The 18,927-nt window shown below is 37.0% G+C and overlaps 1 protein-coding gene across 1 annotated transcript; it reads left to right on the forward strand.

Annotated features, from left to right (window-relative positions):
• The first annotated feature begins 15,532 nt into the window (after window positions 1–15,532).
• Window positions 15,533–18,530, forward strand: LOC104232388 (probable NAD(P)H dehydrogenase (quinone) FQR1-like 3). Its single transcript, XM_009785577.2, has 4 exons — window positions 15,533–15,787; window positions 15,877–15,970; window positions 16,732–16,997; window positions 18,125–18,530. Exons 1-4 carry the CDS (start codon window positions 15,762–15,764, stop codon window positions 18,390–18,392), a joined length of 654 nt encoding a protein of 217 aa, XP_009783879.1. The 5' UTR covers window positions 15,533–15,761; the 3' UTR covers window positions 18,393–18,530.
• The last annotated feature ends 397 nt before the right edge of the window (window positions 18,531–18,927 follow it).

Here is an 18,927-nt window from a genome sequence, read left to right on the forward strand (position 1 = left end):
TGGTGAAATGCATGAAAAATACGTAAAAATCTCAATATTCCTTCCGGATAAACTTTTTCAACTGCGTATTATTCTAAGATCCATGAACAGAAGATAATAATAATTCACATAGGGAATTAAGAATATAGAAACCCCAAGTATTTCTATGAATAGAGTAATTTATGGAAACTGTGCGTTTGCTCATTTCTTCACTATAATTTAGACCATGCCAAAAGAAAGAAGGGAAGGCCTTAACATACTTGTTATAAATAGCGTAAATACGTTAACCTCAAGATAATCTTATCACCGAGTCTATGTCAATTAACTGAAGATGAAACTTTTAATGTATGAAAATGCGAGATGTAACATGGACGATGTCATCTTCTTCGACCGAGGATCCCAGATTAGCAAGTGCATCAGTCTCGCTATTTTGTTTTCGAGGCACATGATCTAGAGTCCACTCCTTGAAGCGATTCAAAGTTACATGTAGATTATCCATGTACCATTGCATTATATCCTCTCGAACCTCAAAACTTTTGTTTACTAGGTTTACCACCAATAGAGAATCGCACTTGACCTCGATGACTTCTGCTCCCAAGCTTTTAGCTAGCTCGAGACCTGCAATCATGGCCTCATACTCGGCCTCATTGTTATTTAATCTAGGAGTTTTGATAGATTTCCTAATGGTATCACCCGTGGGTGGCTTCAAGACAACGCCAAGCCCGGCCACCTTCATATTTGAGGCACCGTATGTGAAAAGGGTGTATATCACCGATGCTATACCCGAACTCAACATGAGTTCTTTCTCCACTTCGGGTACAAGGGTTGGCATGAAATCATCCACGAAGTCAGCTAGGATGTGAGACTTAATGGTTGTTCGGGGCTGATATTCGATATCGTACCCGCTAAGTTTGACGGCCCGATAACTTGGGCTTATGCAAAACATTTTGAAGGGGGTAAGAGGATAATACACATATAGGATGACAATTAAAATATGGTTTTAGTCTTCTAGATGCGCTTATCAATGCAAGTGCTAACTTTTCTAAGTGAGGGTACCTAGTTTCAGCATCTCCTAGAGTTCGGCTTACATAATAAACATGAAATTGCATACCTTGCTCTTCTCGAACTAGTACCCACTTACTGCTATCTCGGATACTGCCAAATATAGGTAATGTTTTTCGTCTACCTTCGAGGTGTGAAGCAAAGGCGGGCTCATTAGATATCGCTTCAATTCTTCTAAGGCGTGCTAGCATTCCGGGGTCCAGGTGTAGTCCTTTTTCTTTTTGAGCAAGGAAAAGAACCGGTGACTCTGATCTGATGACCTCGAAATAAATCGACCCAAAGCAGCTATTTGACCTGTTAACCTTTGCACGGCCTTCACACTATCCAAAATCGTGATATCCTCGATGGCCTTGATCTTATCAGGGTTGATTTTGATGCCCCGGTTTGACACCATGAACCCGAGAAATTTACCCGAGCCGACTCCAAAGGCACATTTCTTCGAGTTAAGCTTCATGTTGTATTTCCTCAAGATCTCGAATGTTTCCTGCAAATGAGCTAAATGGTCCTCTGCGCGCAAGGACTTAACCAACATATCATCAATGTAAACTTCCATTATTATACCTATTTTTTCTTCGAACATTTTGTTAACTAGGCGTTGGTATGTAGCTCCTGCATTTTTTATCCCGAAGGGAATTAAGTTGTAACAATAAGTTCCAAATTTATTAATAAACGAAGTCTTTTCCTGGTTCTCCGGGTTCATCTGAATCTAATTGTACCCGGAGTAGGCATCGACAAATGTTAGGGTCTCATGGCTAGCCATGGAATCAACATACGATTGATGTTTGGCAAGGGGAAAGAATCTTTTGGACATGTTTTGTTCAAGTCCTTATAATCTACGCATATTCTAAGTTTGTTTCCTTTTTTATGAACTACAACTACATTGGCTAACCATTAGGGGTACTTTACCTCCCGAATAGATCTTATTTTAAGAAGTTTGGTTATCTCGTCTTTTATGAAAGCATGCTTTACCTCGGACGGGGGTCTCCTTTTTTGCTTTACTGGTTTGAACCTAGGATCGGTGCTTAGCCAATGCGTGGTGATTTCTTATGGAATCATTGTTATATCTAAATGGGACCAAGCAAAGCAATCCATATTATCAATAAGAAATTGAATGAGTTTTTTCCTGAGTTCGGGGGTCAATCTTGTTCCCAGGTATACCTTTTTCTCGGGCATGTATTCGATCAAAATGATCTGCTCCAGCTCCTCGATAGTTGATTTGGTTGCATCGGATTCTTCGGGAACGATAAAGGTTTGAGGAGTAAGGAAATCCTCATCTTCGTCTTCGATTACCTATTTCTCCGACTCCATCTAGGCCGGAGGCGGTGATTGCTATTTGGCCGCATGCTTACCTTTGGTGCTCGATTTCTTTGAGGTCAAAGGCTCTAGTATCGGCACCACTTCCTCGATTGCAAACATCTCGTTTGCAGCATGTTGCTCTCCGTAGACTATTTTCACTCATTCCTCTATTGGGAATTTCATCATCTGGTGAAGAGTTGAAGGTACTGCCCTCATGTTGTGTATCCATGGTTTCCCAAGTAGTGCGTTATACATCATGTCACCTTTGATGACATGGAATCTAGTGTCTTGTATGTTCCCCGGCTACGTTTACTAGCAAGATAATCTCTCATTTTGTTGTTTCGATTGCCATGTTGAAGCCATTTAGGACCCGGGATGCAGGTACAATCTGATCTTGTAGGCCGAGTTGTTCCACGACTCTCGATCTGATAATGTTTGCTAAGCTACCTGGATCCACTAAAACACATTTAACTTGAATTTTATTTAAAGGATAGAAATTACCAGTGCGTCATTATATGGCTGAGATACGCCTTCTGCTTCCTCATCGTAGAATGATAGGGAGTCCTCGAGCACATAGCTCCGAGTCTATTTTTCTCTGGTGATCGACACCTTTGTACGTTTGAATACAGTTCATGGATTACATGTTGTGGTTCTTCTTTCTCATTTTTCCTTGAAGTGGTTTTTGGCTCAATTACTGAAGAATTCTCGAAGGTGACCCTCGTTGAACAACCGAGCTACCTCCTCTCTCATCTGCTTGCAATCTTCTGTTCGATGATCGTGTGCGCCATGATACTTGCACATCAACTTCGAATTCCTTTGAGAAGGATCGGTTTGTATGGGCCTCAGTCATTTGGTGTCTTTGATTCTCCCAATAACTGACACGATCCCCGATGCATCTATGCTGAAGTTATACTCCGATAGACGAGGTGCCTTTGCAGGGTTAGTATGTTTATTGAACCCGCTCTTAATCATGATTCCCCAAGAACTTTGACCTCGGTCATTTCTTCGATCATTCTGAGGAGCATTACGGCTTGGGTCGTTGTTCCTCCAATCGACATATGGCTAATACCGTTCTTTGTTGAATTTTGATTCCCTATCTACACCCTCGGGAGATTGGCTGCGAACCTATTAGGATGAACTGAACCCGAGGGGGCTCCCAACTGGTCATCCTCTACCCTGATTTTTGATTGGTAACAGTTGTGCACATCTGACCATATCACAACCGGATACTCGATCAAGTTCTACTTTAATTGTCGAACGCAATCGATCTCCTTTCATTCAAAACTTGCATAAAAGCTTGTACCGCCCAGTCATCCGAAACCAGTGGTAACTCCATTCGCTCCATCAGGAACCTAGACACAAACTCTCTCAATATCTCGTCGTTCCTTTATTTTATCTTGAAGACGTCTGATTTTTTCGTGGCCACCTTTATGGCCCCGGCGTGTTCTTTCACGAAGGCATCTGCTAACATAGCAAATGAGTCAATAGAGTTAGGAGCTAAGTTGTGATACCAAATCATAACTCCTTTTGACAACGTTTCTCAAAACTTTTTCAACAAGACTGACTCGATCTCATCGTCATTCAAATAATTTCCTTTGATCCCACAATTTTATGAAGTAATATGCTCGTTAGGGTTGGTTGTCCCGTTATATTTGGGTATATCGGGCATGCGAAATATTTTGGGAATGGGAATTGGAGCTGCGCTCTGAGGGAATAATTTTTGTATGAACTTTTTGGCATCTAAACCTTTCAAAATTAGAGGTGCCCCGGTATTTGGTCTACACGGGAGTTATAAGTCTCCACCTTTTTATCATTGTCTTCAAAAAAAATTTCTCCGGACTCGATCCTCTTAGTGAGCTCTTCTAGAATTCTCATAATTGTGGAGTCAGTCCCCGAGCCTCTTTCATCTGGCCTTTCTAACATCGGCTTAGTACGTCTACTAGTTCGGTTGTATTCAGAGTCTTATTCTGACTCTAAAGTTGAGCGATGGTGACTTGCTGAGCTTGCAGCATCTCAAATATCACTTGGAGGCTGATTCCCCCATCTCCCATTCCTTGCGTTCTTTGGCCACTAGACCGGACTTCCCTGCGTATATTTCCTTCAGGGTCCGCGCCTAGATCTGCATTCAAAGCAACGTGCGAACTAACATCAACTGGTTTCACATTTGGCACTTCCCTTGGGTTTATCGGTGGTACGCCGACCCCTGCATTGCTATTCTCTCCAAGACCTTCGTTGTCATTAACAGGTGCATTTTGTGTGCTAGACATGTTTCAGCCTGAGAATCAAAAAATCTTGACAAGAAAAAGTGTAAAAACAACGTGTGTAATGAGAATTAGTAAAGAAATAATCACTATTATCTTTAGTCTTACGGTGGGCGCTAAACTGTTTACCTCAAAAATACGAGTAACAATTAAACTTGATTAGTGGTTTTAAAGATATGTGATTTAGTTCAATACCAATTGATAATCAAGAAATATGAAGTAGAAATGAAAAAAAATAAGTGAATCAAACAAATATTACTCAGCAGTGGTGACATCGAGCTTAGTAACCTCGAGGTGGGTTTAGAACAATAAGAGCAATTAGGCAAGAAAAGTAAAGTAAGAGTAGTAGAGCTAAGGACAATTCTGATGAACAGTAGGCGAAAACGTAGAGAGCATTTTCTTTACTTCAATGATTATATGATGTTACAAATGATTGGGGTCCCTTTTTTATAATAGGAGAACTCTAAATAAGGTATATTTCTATTTATAGTAAGGAATATTCTTGGTACAGTTGTCTAACTGCCTAGTACGGAATCGTACAATCCTATTCCGGAATTTGCGCCATGATCTTGGGGACGTGGCAGGAATCTAACTTATTTTGTTACAAATCTATAACGTACTATTTCGGGGTCGAGCATACTTGGCCCCGGTATTCCTCGTACTCCTATCTCTGGGCATTGTTCTCTGTCTTCGAGCTCGAGTCTGGTCCACCAGTCTCGAACTTGACCTCGCCCGGACTCGGGCCTAGGACGGACCCTCGAGCCTATAAATCGGAGGCATATGATTTTGACCGTATACACTTTGCTTAGGTCTATTCTCCTACTTATTACTCCTTCATTTTATTTTTTATGATATAATTTGACTTTATACAAAATTCCAATAATTCCAAAAATAGTTCACTATCATACGGAAACTCACCCGAGCCCCTCTCTAATCATACCAACAAATTCATATAAAGGATAAAATTGGCATTTTGCTTTATATTGTTGCGTCTCCTTCACTAATCATCCCAGGGCTAGTTGGAGTAGTGAGTAATTTCTCAAAGGGTTAATAAACTCTTTTTCTTTTTCTCTGTTTGGGTGTTTGGGTGCTTTTCTTGCAATTTGCATTTAAAGTCAATTTGCAGTTAGGCTATTGGCCCTCGGAGCTCAATTTCACATCAATAAAGTATGTAATACACTTTCTTTTTTTTGCTAGACTGGTGTAGGTTACCCATTTCTGGAATGATCGTTCTGGAAATGGTCTCAGTTTCAAATCAAATAGGTCATTCCTCCGTTCCAATTTATGTGAGCTTGTTTGACTAAGCACGTAGTTTAAAAAAGGTGAAGACTTTTGAAATTTGTGGTACTAAACAAGTTAAAAAGTGGCCCAGAGTATTTGTGTGGTTATAAAAACTTCTCATAAGGATAAAATTGAAAATTTAAGCTAAATTATTTCAAATTTAAAAAGGGAACATTCTTTTTGGAATGGACCAAAAAGGAAATAGGTTCGTATAAATTTGAAAGAAGGAAATACTAATTAGTGCAAGAAAAGATACGTTCATATTTTATATCCGCCATTGCTTCAATAAGTGCATTCTTGTGTAGTGTTACCTTTTGTTTATCATTTAATGCGTAATAATTACATTACATAAAAATTTGTAAAAGAAATACCTCCATTAGTTCCAGTGGGCAGCAGTGACAAATGGCAGGTCATTGCAGACAAACAAAATAAGAATGCAACTGCTTACCTTCTTCGTGACTTTTAAATTAAGAAAATCTCATTTTATACCCATTAATTCTAATATATTTACTCTTTAATGTCTAGACTTAAACTATTTACTACTCCTACCTAGGGGTGACAAATTGATTCAAAGAAAATAGTTAACCACTCATATTATCCATTAAAAATGGGTTGGATAATGAACTATTTAAAAACGGATCAAATATGGATAAGAACCATATTATCCATTTAGAAAATAGATAACCAATGGATAACCAATGAGTCTAACTTTTATATTTGTAAAGCCTCAAATTGGTGGTTCCTCAAGTTAGGGAGACTATGAATTCTTCCAAAAGTGATCATATGCAAGAAGTCATGGATCCATATTATCCGCTGGTTAATCCGTTTTTTATCCGTATTGAATATGGGTCGGATCGGATAATTTACTCTTTTTTCATTATCCGTTTCGATCCGAACCATATCTGATCCGATCTGCCCGTTTGCCATACCTACTCCTACCCATGGGGCCAAACTATTTACCCGGCACCTTCTAACTTCCAAGTTCCAACTGTATCGATAATATCTATTAGTGTGGTAGGTTTGTATTTTATGAATACAATATTTTGGAACGACAAAATATGCAACTCCATGTTGCTACTAACATCGCATTGGTTAAAAACGACCTATAACCCACAGTGTGTGAAAGAGAAAAGCTAAGGGATGATTCAATATTTTTAATCATTCAGTGTTTGAAACTTATTCAATCTAGTAAATTGTATGTGCGGTTAAGTAAATCCATTAGAAAAGGTAAAACATACTTTATTAACAAATTTTCTATTTCTAAAATTCAAGCACAAAATCAAGGTGAGACTATCCGACATGGAGGGTTGTAAGCAAGAACTTTCCAGCAATACTGAACATCAATTTCTTTTTTCTTTCGTTGTGGATTACTACTAAAGTCCTATATGCTTACTCCACATAAGTCCTTCAATTTTTTATTTTTTTGTCCGCAGAGAAATGTATTCTAATAATGCAAGGATGATAGCTATATTGCAACAGTATACTATTATAGTTTACAATATACCGGTATATTGTAATAATTGAAGAACACAGTTACCTAATAGTATACCGCTACAATATACAATATACTATCGGAGTATATAGTTATACTTCAACAGTATACTATTATAGTATACAATATATTGTTATAGTCAACTGTAATAATATAAAATATACTGTAACAGTATATTGTAATAGTATACAATATACTATTATAGTATATTGTTACCCGTAAATTCACTTGCTTTTTCCCTTTTAATTTTCTTTAAGCTTTTACCCAGCATGGGGAGCAAATTAAATATATATATATATATATATATATATATATATAGTATGCTATATAACGTAACGATATACTCTTACAATTAGATCCTTTAAGAATTTTTGAAATTTTTATTGAAACCTGATATTATTCCGGTTGAACTGTGGAGGTGTGTGGGTAGAGTAGGCTTGGAATGGCTTACTGCATTGTTTAGTGTTATATTCAAGACTAATAGAATGCCTGAAGAGTGGAGGTGGAGTACAATGGTCCCGTTGTATAAGAACAAAGGTGATGTCCAGAGCTGTAACAACTATAGGGGCATCAAATTACTAAGTCATACCATGAAAGTTTGGGAGAGAGTGGTAGAAATGAGAGTGCGAAGGACGGTGTCTATTTCAGACAACCAGTTCGGGTTCATGCCGGGACGATCTACCACAGAAGCTATCCACCTTATTAGGAGGATGGTGGAACAGTACAGAGATAAGAAGAAGGATCTCCACATGGTGTTTATTGATCTGGAGAAAGCGTACGATAAGGTTCCTAGGAAGGTCTTATGGAGCTGCTTAGAGGATAAAGGGGTCCCGAGTAACTATATTAGGGTGATTAAAGACATGTATGATGGAGCTAAGACTCGGGTTAGGACAGTAGGAGGCGACTCTGAACACTTTCCAGTTATTACGGGGTTGCACCAAGGGTCTGCGCTCAGCCCATTCCTATTTGCCCTGGTGATGGATGCACTGACTCATCATATTCAAGGGGAGGTTCCATGGTGCATGCTATTTGCTGATGACATTATTCTAATTGACGAGACAAGAGGCGGCGTCAACGAGAGGCTAGAGATTTGGAGACATGCTCTTGAGTCTAAAGGTTTCAAGTTGAGTAGGACGAAGACGGAATACCTCGAGTGCAAATTTGGAGTTGAGCCGACGGAAGCGGGAGTTGAAGTGAGGCTTGACTCTCAAGTCATTCCCAAGAGAGGTAGTTTCAAGTACCTTGGATCGGTTATTCAGGGGATCGGGGAGATTGACGAGGATGTCACACACCGTATAGGGGTGGGGTGGATGAAGTGGAGGTTAGCGTCGGGAGTCTTGTGTGACAAGAAAGTGCCACCGTTACTAAAAGGTAAGTTTTATAGAGCAGTGGTTAGGCCTGCCATGTTGTATGGAACTGAATGTTGGCCGGTAAAGAACTCACACATCCAGAAGATGAAAGTAGCAGAGATGAGGATGTTGAGGTGGATGTGCGGGCATACAAGGATGGATAAGATTAGGAATGAAGATATTCGAGAGAAGGTGGGTGTGGCCCCCATGGAGGACAAGATGCGGGAAGTAAGACTCAGATGGTTCGGGCACATTCAGAGGAGGAGCACTGATGCACCGGTGAGGAGGTGTGAGCGACTGGCTGTAGTGGGCACGCGGAGAGGTAGAGGAAGACCTAAGAAGTATTGGGGAGAGGTGATCAGACAGGACATGGCGCGACTTAGGATTACTGAGGACATGGCCCTTGATAGGGAATTATGGAGGTCGAGCATTAAGGTTGTAGGTTAGGGGAGAGTGTGAATATTTCTACAGCACAATAGAGTGAGACTATCCAGTTAGGAGTTAGACTAGGAATGTCATTGGTCGTCTATTGATGCAGGGCTTTACCTTCTAGTTGTACTATACCAGCCATCTATTTCGTATTTCGTATTTCGTATTCTATATTTCATATTTCATATCTCTTATATATTGTTGTTATTTTTATTACGCATTTTTTTGGTACTAATATATCATCTCCTATTGCTTTTTTGAGCCGAGAGTCTCCTGGAAACAGCCTCTCTACCCTTCGGGGTAGAGGTAAGGTCTGCGTACATATTACCCTCCCCAGACCCCACTTGTGGGATTATACTGGGTCGTTGTTGTTGTTGTTGTGTCTACCCTATTGGTATATCTATATACTATACTAGTATCATATGTTAGTTAATATTTTTTGGTTGTATTAGCTACATTTAATTGGTACATAATTGTGATGACTCATCAGGTCATCACTTGTTTTAAAACGAAATTTTCATGTTTTGAGGCCTTGAAAACCTCATTTAGAGCCACCTCGATTTGCGTGCACAATCCGGGTGCATAGCCGAAAAGCTTAAATATGATAATCTGTGAAAAACGTTAAGTTTTGATTATAAAATGAGCTAATTTGACTCCGGTCAACGTTTTGGGTAAACGGATCTGGTCCTGTGATTTGACGGTCCCGGAGGGTCCGTAGGAAAATATGGGACTAGGACGTATGCCCAGAATCAAATTCCGAGGTCCCAAGCCCGAGAAATGAATGTTTAAAGAAAATTATTTTCTAGAATTGTTTAAAGAAATTTGAAATGAAATTTGATTAGAGCATGATGGTATCGGGCTCGTATTTTGGTTCTGGCGCCTGGTACAGGTCTTATATATGATTTAAGATATTTCTATGAAATTTGGTGAAAAACGAATGTCACATGACGTGATTAGGACTTAAATTGCAAAATTTACGTTTAAAGAAGTTTTGAGAAAATTTCATTGATCTCGAGATTTAATTTGATGTTCATGAGGTTATTTTAATTATTTGATTACACGAGTAAGTCCATATGATGTTTTTGAGTTAGTATGACATTTTGTTTGGAGCCCTAAGGGCTCGGGTGAGGTTTGGGATGTTTTTACACTTAGGAAAAAGTTGCAGATTCAGAGAAGTTGCAGGTCTCTGAAGCCAGGTCTCGCGGTCAGCGGTGGAAGCTTCGCAGCCGCGGTGGGGACTTCGCGACCGCGGTGGGATTTGTGCGGTCCGCAGTGAGCAAGACCAAGACTTCGTGGCCGCGCTCGATTTCTTGTGCTCCGCGGTGGAGCTCCGTGATCACAGTCTTTTTTATGCGGTCCGCGGAGAGGGTCTGAGAGGAGTATAAATAACTAGATTTTCAGTTATTTTTCATTTTTCAAAACCCCAAAAACATAAGAAGCGATTTTTCAAACAACCTTTCTTCTCCTAATCAATTGTAAGTCATTTTTTAACAAGTTTTCTTCAATCATTAACATCTTTTAACATGATTTCAACTTAAAATCAAAGATTTTTATGGGGAAATTGGGTGTTTTGGGTAGAACCTATATTTTCAAAAATTGGGGATTTGGACCTCGATTGAGGTCCGATTTCAAAACAAATCATATATTATGGTTCATGGGGGAATGGGTAATCGGGTTTTGGTTCGAACCTCGAGTTTTGACCATGTGGGCCTGGGGGCGATTTTTTGAACTTTTGGGTAAAACTTTGGAAAACTAATTTTTATGCATTGAGATTGATTCATTTAGCGTTTATTGATGTAATTAAGTAATTTGTGACTAGATACGAGCGAATTGGCGGTGGAATCAAGGGGTAAAGCTATAATTGAACCTTGAGTTGTTTTCGTGGCATCTAGGTAAGTATTTGGTCTAACCTTAGCTTGAGGGATTAGGAGTTGTGTCCTATTTGATATTTGTTTCTTGTTGAGTACGACGTATAGGCATGGTGACGAGTATCTATACGTTGGTGTCAAGCATGACCGTGAGTCTTATATTGTGATTTTCATGATCTCGTTGTATTATTCATGCCTTGGTGAAGATTTCTATTTGTTGTGTAAAGTTGTGGGAGGAAATGTGACCTATGAACATTGAGGAGTGTTGGCTCTAATTGTATAACGAATTGTGAAAGTATAAGTGATAATCGAAACTCTAGAGCACTGGTTCAAGTTGTGAAGTAGAAGTGTGAAAGAAAGGAGATCATTATGTTGCCCCCTTGCCGGGCTATTATTGAGTTGAGGTTCCCTTGCATTGTGTTCTTAATTTATATTACTGACGCTTAGATTGATGATTCTTTGAGCTAGGTGTTGAAACCAATTGGGTTATAGTTGAGATAGTTAGATGTTGGAACAAGATTGGTTAAAGTTGTTTCTCCCTTGCCGGGACCTATATACATGTACTATTGAGTTTCCTTGCCAGGATGGTGTAGTCTATTGTTGATCCCTTGCTGGGACAGTTAAGTATGATTATTGTTGACTATATATATTTGGAACGGGTTGCGCGCCGCAACATTAATATATATATATATATATATATATATATATATATATATAATATGGATCGGGTTGCACATCGCAACAATGTTAAATGATAAAGGATCGGGTTGCGCACCGCAACAGTATTGTTATTGTATTGTTGTAGATATTGAGTTGTCCTTTCATATTTTATTAAGTTTCCGTTGGCCTTGATATGTTTCCCTAAAGCATGTATCCCCCTCCCATTTTAAACTGCTTATTCATGTTTATTTTTCGCCATATATTATATAACTGCACAAGTTTATCTGGAGACTAGTCCTAGCCTCGTCACTACCTCGCCGGGGTTAGGCCAGGCATTTACCAGCACATGGGGTCGGTTGTGCTGATACTACACTTTACACTCTGTGCAGATACCGGATCGGCACTTGATCAGCAACAGTAGGGGAGCCAGCCTTCAGTCCACCGAGACACCGAGGTAGCCTTGCAAGCGTCCGCAGGCCCGACGTCTCCTCTATCTTTTATTATGTTCTGTTATCTCATGTATCCGGATAAATAGTGTTATTTTTCCTTCAAACTAATGTATGTAGTACTCTTAGTAGTCCGTGGATATTGTGACACCAGTTTCAGGGTAGAGACTTGTGCTGACTTTCGAAATATTTTGGTTTTATATTTATTTAAGACTTCCGCTTATATCTCGTATTCCGCTGTCATTTAGATGTTTATCACTTGTTAATATAAGTTGTAAAAAGGATTAAAACAGGAGAGTTAAAGATTTCTAAGTTCGTGGCTTGCCTAGCTTCTACGAGTAGGCGCCATCACGATTCCCGAGGGTGAAAATTCCGGGTCGTGACAACAATTTGATTTTTCTTTAGTAATAGTATAAAAAAGAATAATAAAAAATAGTGAAAATATATGAAATTAGACTATAAAGAGAAAAGGAATATAAAAAAAAGAAGTTAAATGAAATTAGAAAAGGAAAAAAGAAAAAAATAAGAAGAAAACGAGAAAAAAGAAAAGGAGAAAAGAAAAAAAAAGAAAAAAGAAAAGAATCTTAGAAATAAAAAAGAATTGGAGAATAAAGAAAAAATTTCCCACAAAAACTACTATGGGTAGGAAATGTAATTAGTTTATGGATAGAAAAACAAATGGGTAGACAAGGGTAAATAGTTTTGTTTTTGTGGGTAAATGTATCAAAACCCCTTTTATATTCCGCAAAAACCTTATCGCATTTAATTCATATTCATATACTCCATCCGGTTCACGGTAAGTGACCAATTTGCTTTTTTATTTTGATCCAAAATAAGTGTCCATTTATATAATTAAGAAAAAATTCAATTTATTTTTCTAAAATTACCCTTATGTATGTATCCCTATAAAGTCATTTACTCATCAAATTTGAGAAGAGAAGTAAGTGCTACTATAACTATGGTGCAATATTTAATGAAGGATAGTTTAGTCACACTAACTATTTTCGTCTAGAATTTAGTATTTTCTTAATGGGTATGCCCAAAGTAAATTGATCACTTATTGTGGACCGGAGGGAATACTAAATAATAAAAGCGTGGCATGTTTTTTTATAAATAAAATATCTTTAATTAGATATTACAAATGAATAATTAAATATACATCTTAAACACAATTTGATTTTTAATCATGATAAATTTAATATGGACCAGCAAATTAAATTATCATAATTTGGCAGGACTATACCTCGTTGGTTGCGGATAAAATGAAGGGTTTTTTTTCTTTTCTATATAATATTTGAAACTTATTTATTAAAATTGTCCTAATTTTGTATATTATCGATCCCAAATAAAAATTACTTACAAATTATATACAATTCATAATTAGTGCCTTAAATTAGGGGATTTAATTATATCATTTTTCCTTTTTTTTTTCTCCTTTCCACTTTCCTTATTTCTCTACGAGATTTTTACTTTCCTAATGGCTGGCATATCTACCTCTTAATAATTAGTACTCCGAAGATGGTATGTTCAAGTTATTTCTTGAGCAAAAGGCAAATACTTTCCACTTTTCGGGGAGTTTAATGTGATTCCTGTGTATGAATTTTTTTTAAAGAGAAAAAATTTGGTCGGTTTGTTTGTAATTTAATTTGTCCTTGAATTTTACCTTCCTTTTCTTTATTTAACTTTTACCTGTTAAAAAATCAAATTTACTTTTCACCTTCGTTCATTTCTGAACCATATTCGTATTTTACGATAAGATGTACCCCTCCGATTTAAAGTCATGATTAATTTCCCTTTCTCTTGCTTTTTCCCCTTCACCCCCAAATTATATACTGTAATGTACAACTTTTTACTTATTAATAAGAATTTTATAGTTTTCTTGTAATTCTCTTCCCCATTTCGTTAGTTCTTATTTTAAAAATAAAAGAAGAGACGGATATTGAACGACAAGAAATAAATACGCATGGGTAAATGCAAAAAAGGGTTATGAATGATATTTTACAATATTCATATATTATTTCTACTCAATTTTATACAACTACAATATCATACCATTTAAATACAATTTGTATCCAAATTTTATACAATATGTCTTTTTGTATATTTTGTATCTGATTTATACATAGTAAAATAAAATTTCATACAGCTAATTATATTTTATACAACTTATCTATAACCTATCTACAATATTCATATATTATTTCTACCCAATTCTATACAACTTATCATACCACTTAAATACAATTTGTATACAAATTTTATACAATATGTCTTTTCTATATTTTGTATCTGATTTATATATAATAAAAATAAATTTCATACAACTAATTATATATTATACAACTTATTTACAACTTGTCTACACTTTTATACATCATTTCCACCCAGTTATATACAACTACAATATCATACAACTTAAAATATAATTTTTTTTTTATAAATTTTATACAATATTGTTCAACTTTCATACAATATTTAAATAAAAAATATATATAAACAACATAATACAATTTACCTACAATTTTACTACAACTTTACTACAATTTTGTAAGTACAATGTATGTCATGTATTCTTCTTCTTCGAGTTTCAATTTGAAATTCAGCAAAATAAGTCTAATCTTCACCAAAACACCCTCAAAATTGATATATAAACTCCAAACAATATTTTCAATTGTTTGCAACAACATCCAATCCAAATAAATAATGATTTTTGAAAACTCAAATTTGAATTCAGAGCTTCAAAGCTTTTTAATGGCTGTCAATGGTGGAAAGTCAAACACTTTCAAAATTTATTGATTGACAATTTCAATTTAAACACCAATTGTATAACTTTACTGGAATTTGAACATCAATTGTGCAACACCTCTAGCTCTACGTTATTAGAATTTCAATAAGCACGGAATTAGTGCTCTCCTTTCCTTTGCTCTGTGTTGTGCTTGTGTATTCTTTGAGAGTCAAATTAAAAATATTACTTATAGGGTAGAGTACAGGAGGGACTCACTATGCTACAAGGAAAGACAATAGAAAGAAGAAAGGACGAATCAAACCCAGTTCCATCAAGGCAACAACATTGAAGTTCCATCACGGGTTCCTTTTCGCAGAACTAAATGAAAAGACAAATGTTTCGTCAAGATACATGCTACTAAATGGATTTAGTCATAGTAGTCATTAAAATCGTTATAGACCCAATGGAACTCATCATTAGAAGACGAAGATTCAGTAATTCCACCTGAGTAGTTTTCATCAGGAGACGAATAATCATAAATTAAAATAATTGGTAAATTTGTATATAGAAGGGGAGAGAATAAAGACGGAAAACAATTGATTCCTAATACTTATTTAATTTCGAAAGTGTATACAAATGATAAATTTGTATATAGAATGCAATTAAATTAAAACTTGCACGAACGTAAAAATCTCTCAAACGAACCTGCAAAAGGAGACAAAAGCTTTAAATGATATGGTCTTGCCACGTGGCTGAAGCCTTCAAAATACATCTCTAGAGTCTTACACGCATCCTCCTGCTGCGCTAAGGTCTATTTGAAGGAAAATCATATACTCCACTAGTTAACTTCTGAGCCATCATTTTTCAATTTAGGGTTTAATTTCCAGCTCTGTAGCTATCATCTGATCAAACTATGGCGACAACTAAGGTCTACGTTGTGTAAGTGACACACACACACACCCATATTTGCAGTAGCATCTGCCTTCTCTATGTTTATTTTTTGTTAAGTTGGATGATATTTGATTCAGGTATTACTCTCTTTATGGCCATGTGGAGACTATGGCGCGAGAAATACAACGCGGAGTCAATTCTGTTCAGGGTGTCGAAGCAACTCTTTGGCAGGTAAATTCTACAGCTCAGTCTTGGAAAGATGTTCTTCAAATTTCTGCTCTAGCTTAAGGGCTTGTTTGGTACTAGGGATAATTAATTTCGGAATTAAATTTGAGATGAGTTTATTCCGTGTTTGGTTGGGATAAAATTGTGGTATAACTAATCCCGTGATTAGTTATCCGGGATTGTAGTGCTTTTTTTATTCCCATAGGAGGGTGGGATAAAATTCCGGGATAATTAATCATGGGATAACTTATTTCCCAACCAAATGTCTCCTAAGTAGTTTCATTTTAGTAGTAAGATTTAAGTTATATACATTGATCATGTAATTTTTTTTTTAAAATTATCAGTGACGTTTATAAGCAGGTTATTTACCTTATTTTTTCAACGTTATTCATCGATGTCTATTAAAATCAATTATGTGTAATTGCTCACTCGTTAGCCATGTGCAGTGAAGGTCGTTCGATTGAAGCCCCTTAATCTAAAATTTATAATGTGCAAGTAGGATTAAAAAATAAAAAATTTCTTCTGTGTGTATATATAAATTCTTGAACTCCTTCATATTAGGGAATCTTTTATTGTAGTGACAAAGCTGGTTCAAAAATTGCATTAGGTCGCTTGTTTGAATTCCGGTGTGCTATTCTTGCATTGTTTCGGAATCTCCTTGTTAGAATTTTGTCTCAGCCACTGTGATTGGATTTTAATTTTAAGTGCATAAAAATTAAATTCAATTGACTACTAGTTCCATGAATTTGATTGGTAGATGCATGTAGGTTCCCGAGACACTTCCTGAGCGGATATTGGAGAAGATGAAGGCTCCTAAAAAACCTGATGATGTGCCTGAGATCAGACCTGAACAGCTCGTGGAGGCTGATGGTTTCATTTTTGGTTTCCCTTCTCGTTTCGGTGTGATGGCAGCTCAATTTAAAGCATTTTTTGATGCCTCCAGTGAGATATGGGCCACTCAAGCATTAGCTGGTAAACCTGCTGGAATCTTTTGGAGTACTGGTTTCCATGGAGGCGGTCAAGAGCTTAGCGCGTGAGCACTTCATCATCTAGTTTCTGCTTTTTAATCTGCTCTCTCTAGTTATCCTATTCACATAGATTCATTGATATCAGTATAGATTCTTGACTTGCATACTGCGTATATGGGTAAACTATTAGGTTTTAAAGGTATATAACATATATTTAACACCCTTTATCGGGAATTTTTCTTATTTCTTTCAAGTTTGAACAACTTGGGGAAATTCCTGTCTTCGCCACTGACTATTGAGTTTTAAGGACTACTGCCCTGCTAGATTTAGACTCTGTAGAGTATGAGGGACAGACAAGTTATGAAATTCCCTAGTGCTTCAACTCGGTATGTTTGTGAAAGTTTAGAGCTTTTCTTGATGAATTAATGGTAAATCTAGAATCTTCCGTTCCGTCACTAGCTGTATAAACGGTCGGTGGTTTACAGTGGCCGGGAGATTGCAAAATATGGATATTCTCCTCTTCATTTCTTCATGTCACATGTAAGGGCATTGAATCCTAGAATTGTTTTCACTAACCGTAGTGAGGAAAGTTCATATATAGCTCTGCTGTGAGTTCTTTCTGCATAATTTCCAATTTTCAAAAGTGTTAATCTAAATCTAAATGCTAGTAGCTCTATCCTCACTTTTGCTCCTATTCTTTTGAGGCCAATTTGCTGTAGCTACCATTTTTCTCCTCTTCCATCATTTGGGAGGGCAAAAGATCATCACAGCCTTATTCAATTTGATCAGGATATTGCATAAGAACTAAGTTTAGGCCCCTAGCGAGAAGGATAATTATGACGGAACATCTTTTCACGGATCTAAGAAATCAAGACTTCCTGAACAGGAAACAGACTTCAACCGAAATTGAAGGTTGGTTTTGGGATCTTGTTATTTGTATAGTGATCAAGTGCTCCCACAAAGAGACATGATGATAAACTCGAATAGGCTGCTGATATCTGCAGAAACATACGTAGCTAGGGGATATATAGTAGATACATGGAGCTTCTCATGGGTTGTTAAATCATTTGGAGAATATAACTAATGTGTTGTCACGATTGCTTTGGATACTTATTTCTTCTCTTTTTAGTGACCGGTTTATATATATATTCGACAGCTCTTTCATTGACAAACGAGTGCTTGTTGCTTGCAGACTAACAGCCATTACTCAGTTGGCACATCACGGCATGATATTTGTTCCTCTTGGATATACTTTTGGTAAAGGAATGTTTGAGATGGATGAGGTAAAAGGTGGATCATGCTATGGAGCTGGAACGTATGCTGCAGATGGATCTCGTCAGCCGACTGAACTGGAATTTCAACAGGCCTTTCATCAGGGAAAATATATTGCTGAAATTACAAAAAGACTCGGTAATTTGTCGCAGAACAAAGAGCTAAGAGAGATAAAATGGAGTAACTAAGACATAATTCAGCAATCTATCTCTGAAAGGGCAAGAGTCCTGTAAAAGCCTTTAAATCTGTAGCGAAAAGGTTGAATGTACCATTATTAATCGTCTTGCTTTGCTTATATTCTGTTATTGATTCTCTTATCCTTGAAATATTTGAGCAGCAAGGCTAACAACACTAACACAATGGTTTCCCCAGATGAAAAAGGTATTGTTATTCTTAATAAGTGTTAGGATCGAAAAATCAGGTGTCATGCGGAAACTAGTAAAGCAAATCTTGAGCGACGATAAATAATACAACAAAGGAGAAATATATCAAAAGAGATACAAACATATAACGTGGTTAGGTCAACTGACCTACATCCACTGTGGAGATGAGTAATCCACTATATAAAAAAGAGTACAAAATATCGAGAGAACAACCTTACGAAGAGGCAAATACAAGTGGTATACTAACACTTGTCTCGTAAAGTTCTTCCCTAAATACTACTCTCAAGCCCCATATGGCTATATTGTGGATGCTACTGAATGAGAAAGATGGATCTTCAAT

This window comes from Nicotiana sylvestris, chromosome 7 (genome assembly GCF_000393655.2).
Source record: "Nicotiana sylvestris chromosome 7, ASM39365v2, whole genome shotgun sequence".
Classification (NCBI taxonomy): domain Eukaryota; kingdom Viridiplantae; phylum Streptophyta; class Magnoliopsida; order Solanales; family Solanaceae; genus Nicotiana; species Nicotiana sylvestris.

Coding starts and splice junctions, on each gene's coding strand:
- LOC104232388 (XM_009785577.2), top strand. CDS start 15,762: ATGGCGACAACTAAGGTCTACGTTGT. Junction 15,788..15,876: donor ACAACTAAGGTCTACGTTGT/GTAAGTGACACA, acceptor TATTTGATTCAG/GTATTACTCTCTTTATGGCC. Junction 16,998..18,124: donor GGCGGTCAAGAGCTTAGCGC/GTGAGCACTTCA, acceptor TGTTGCTTGCAG/ACTAACAGCCATTACTCAGT.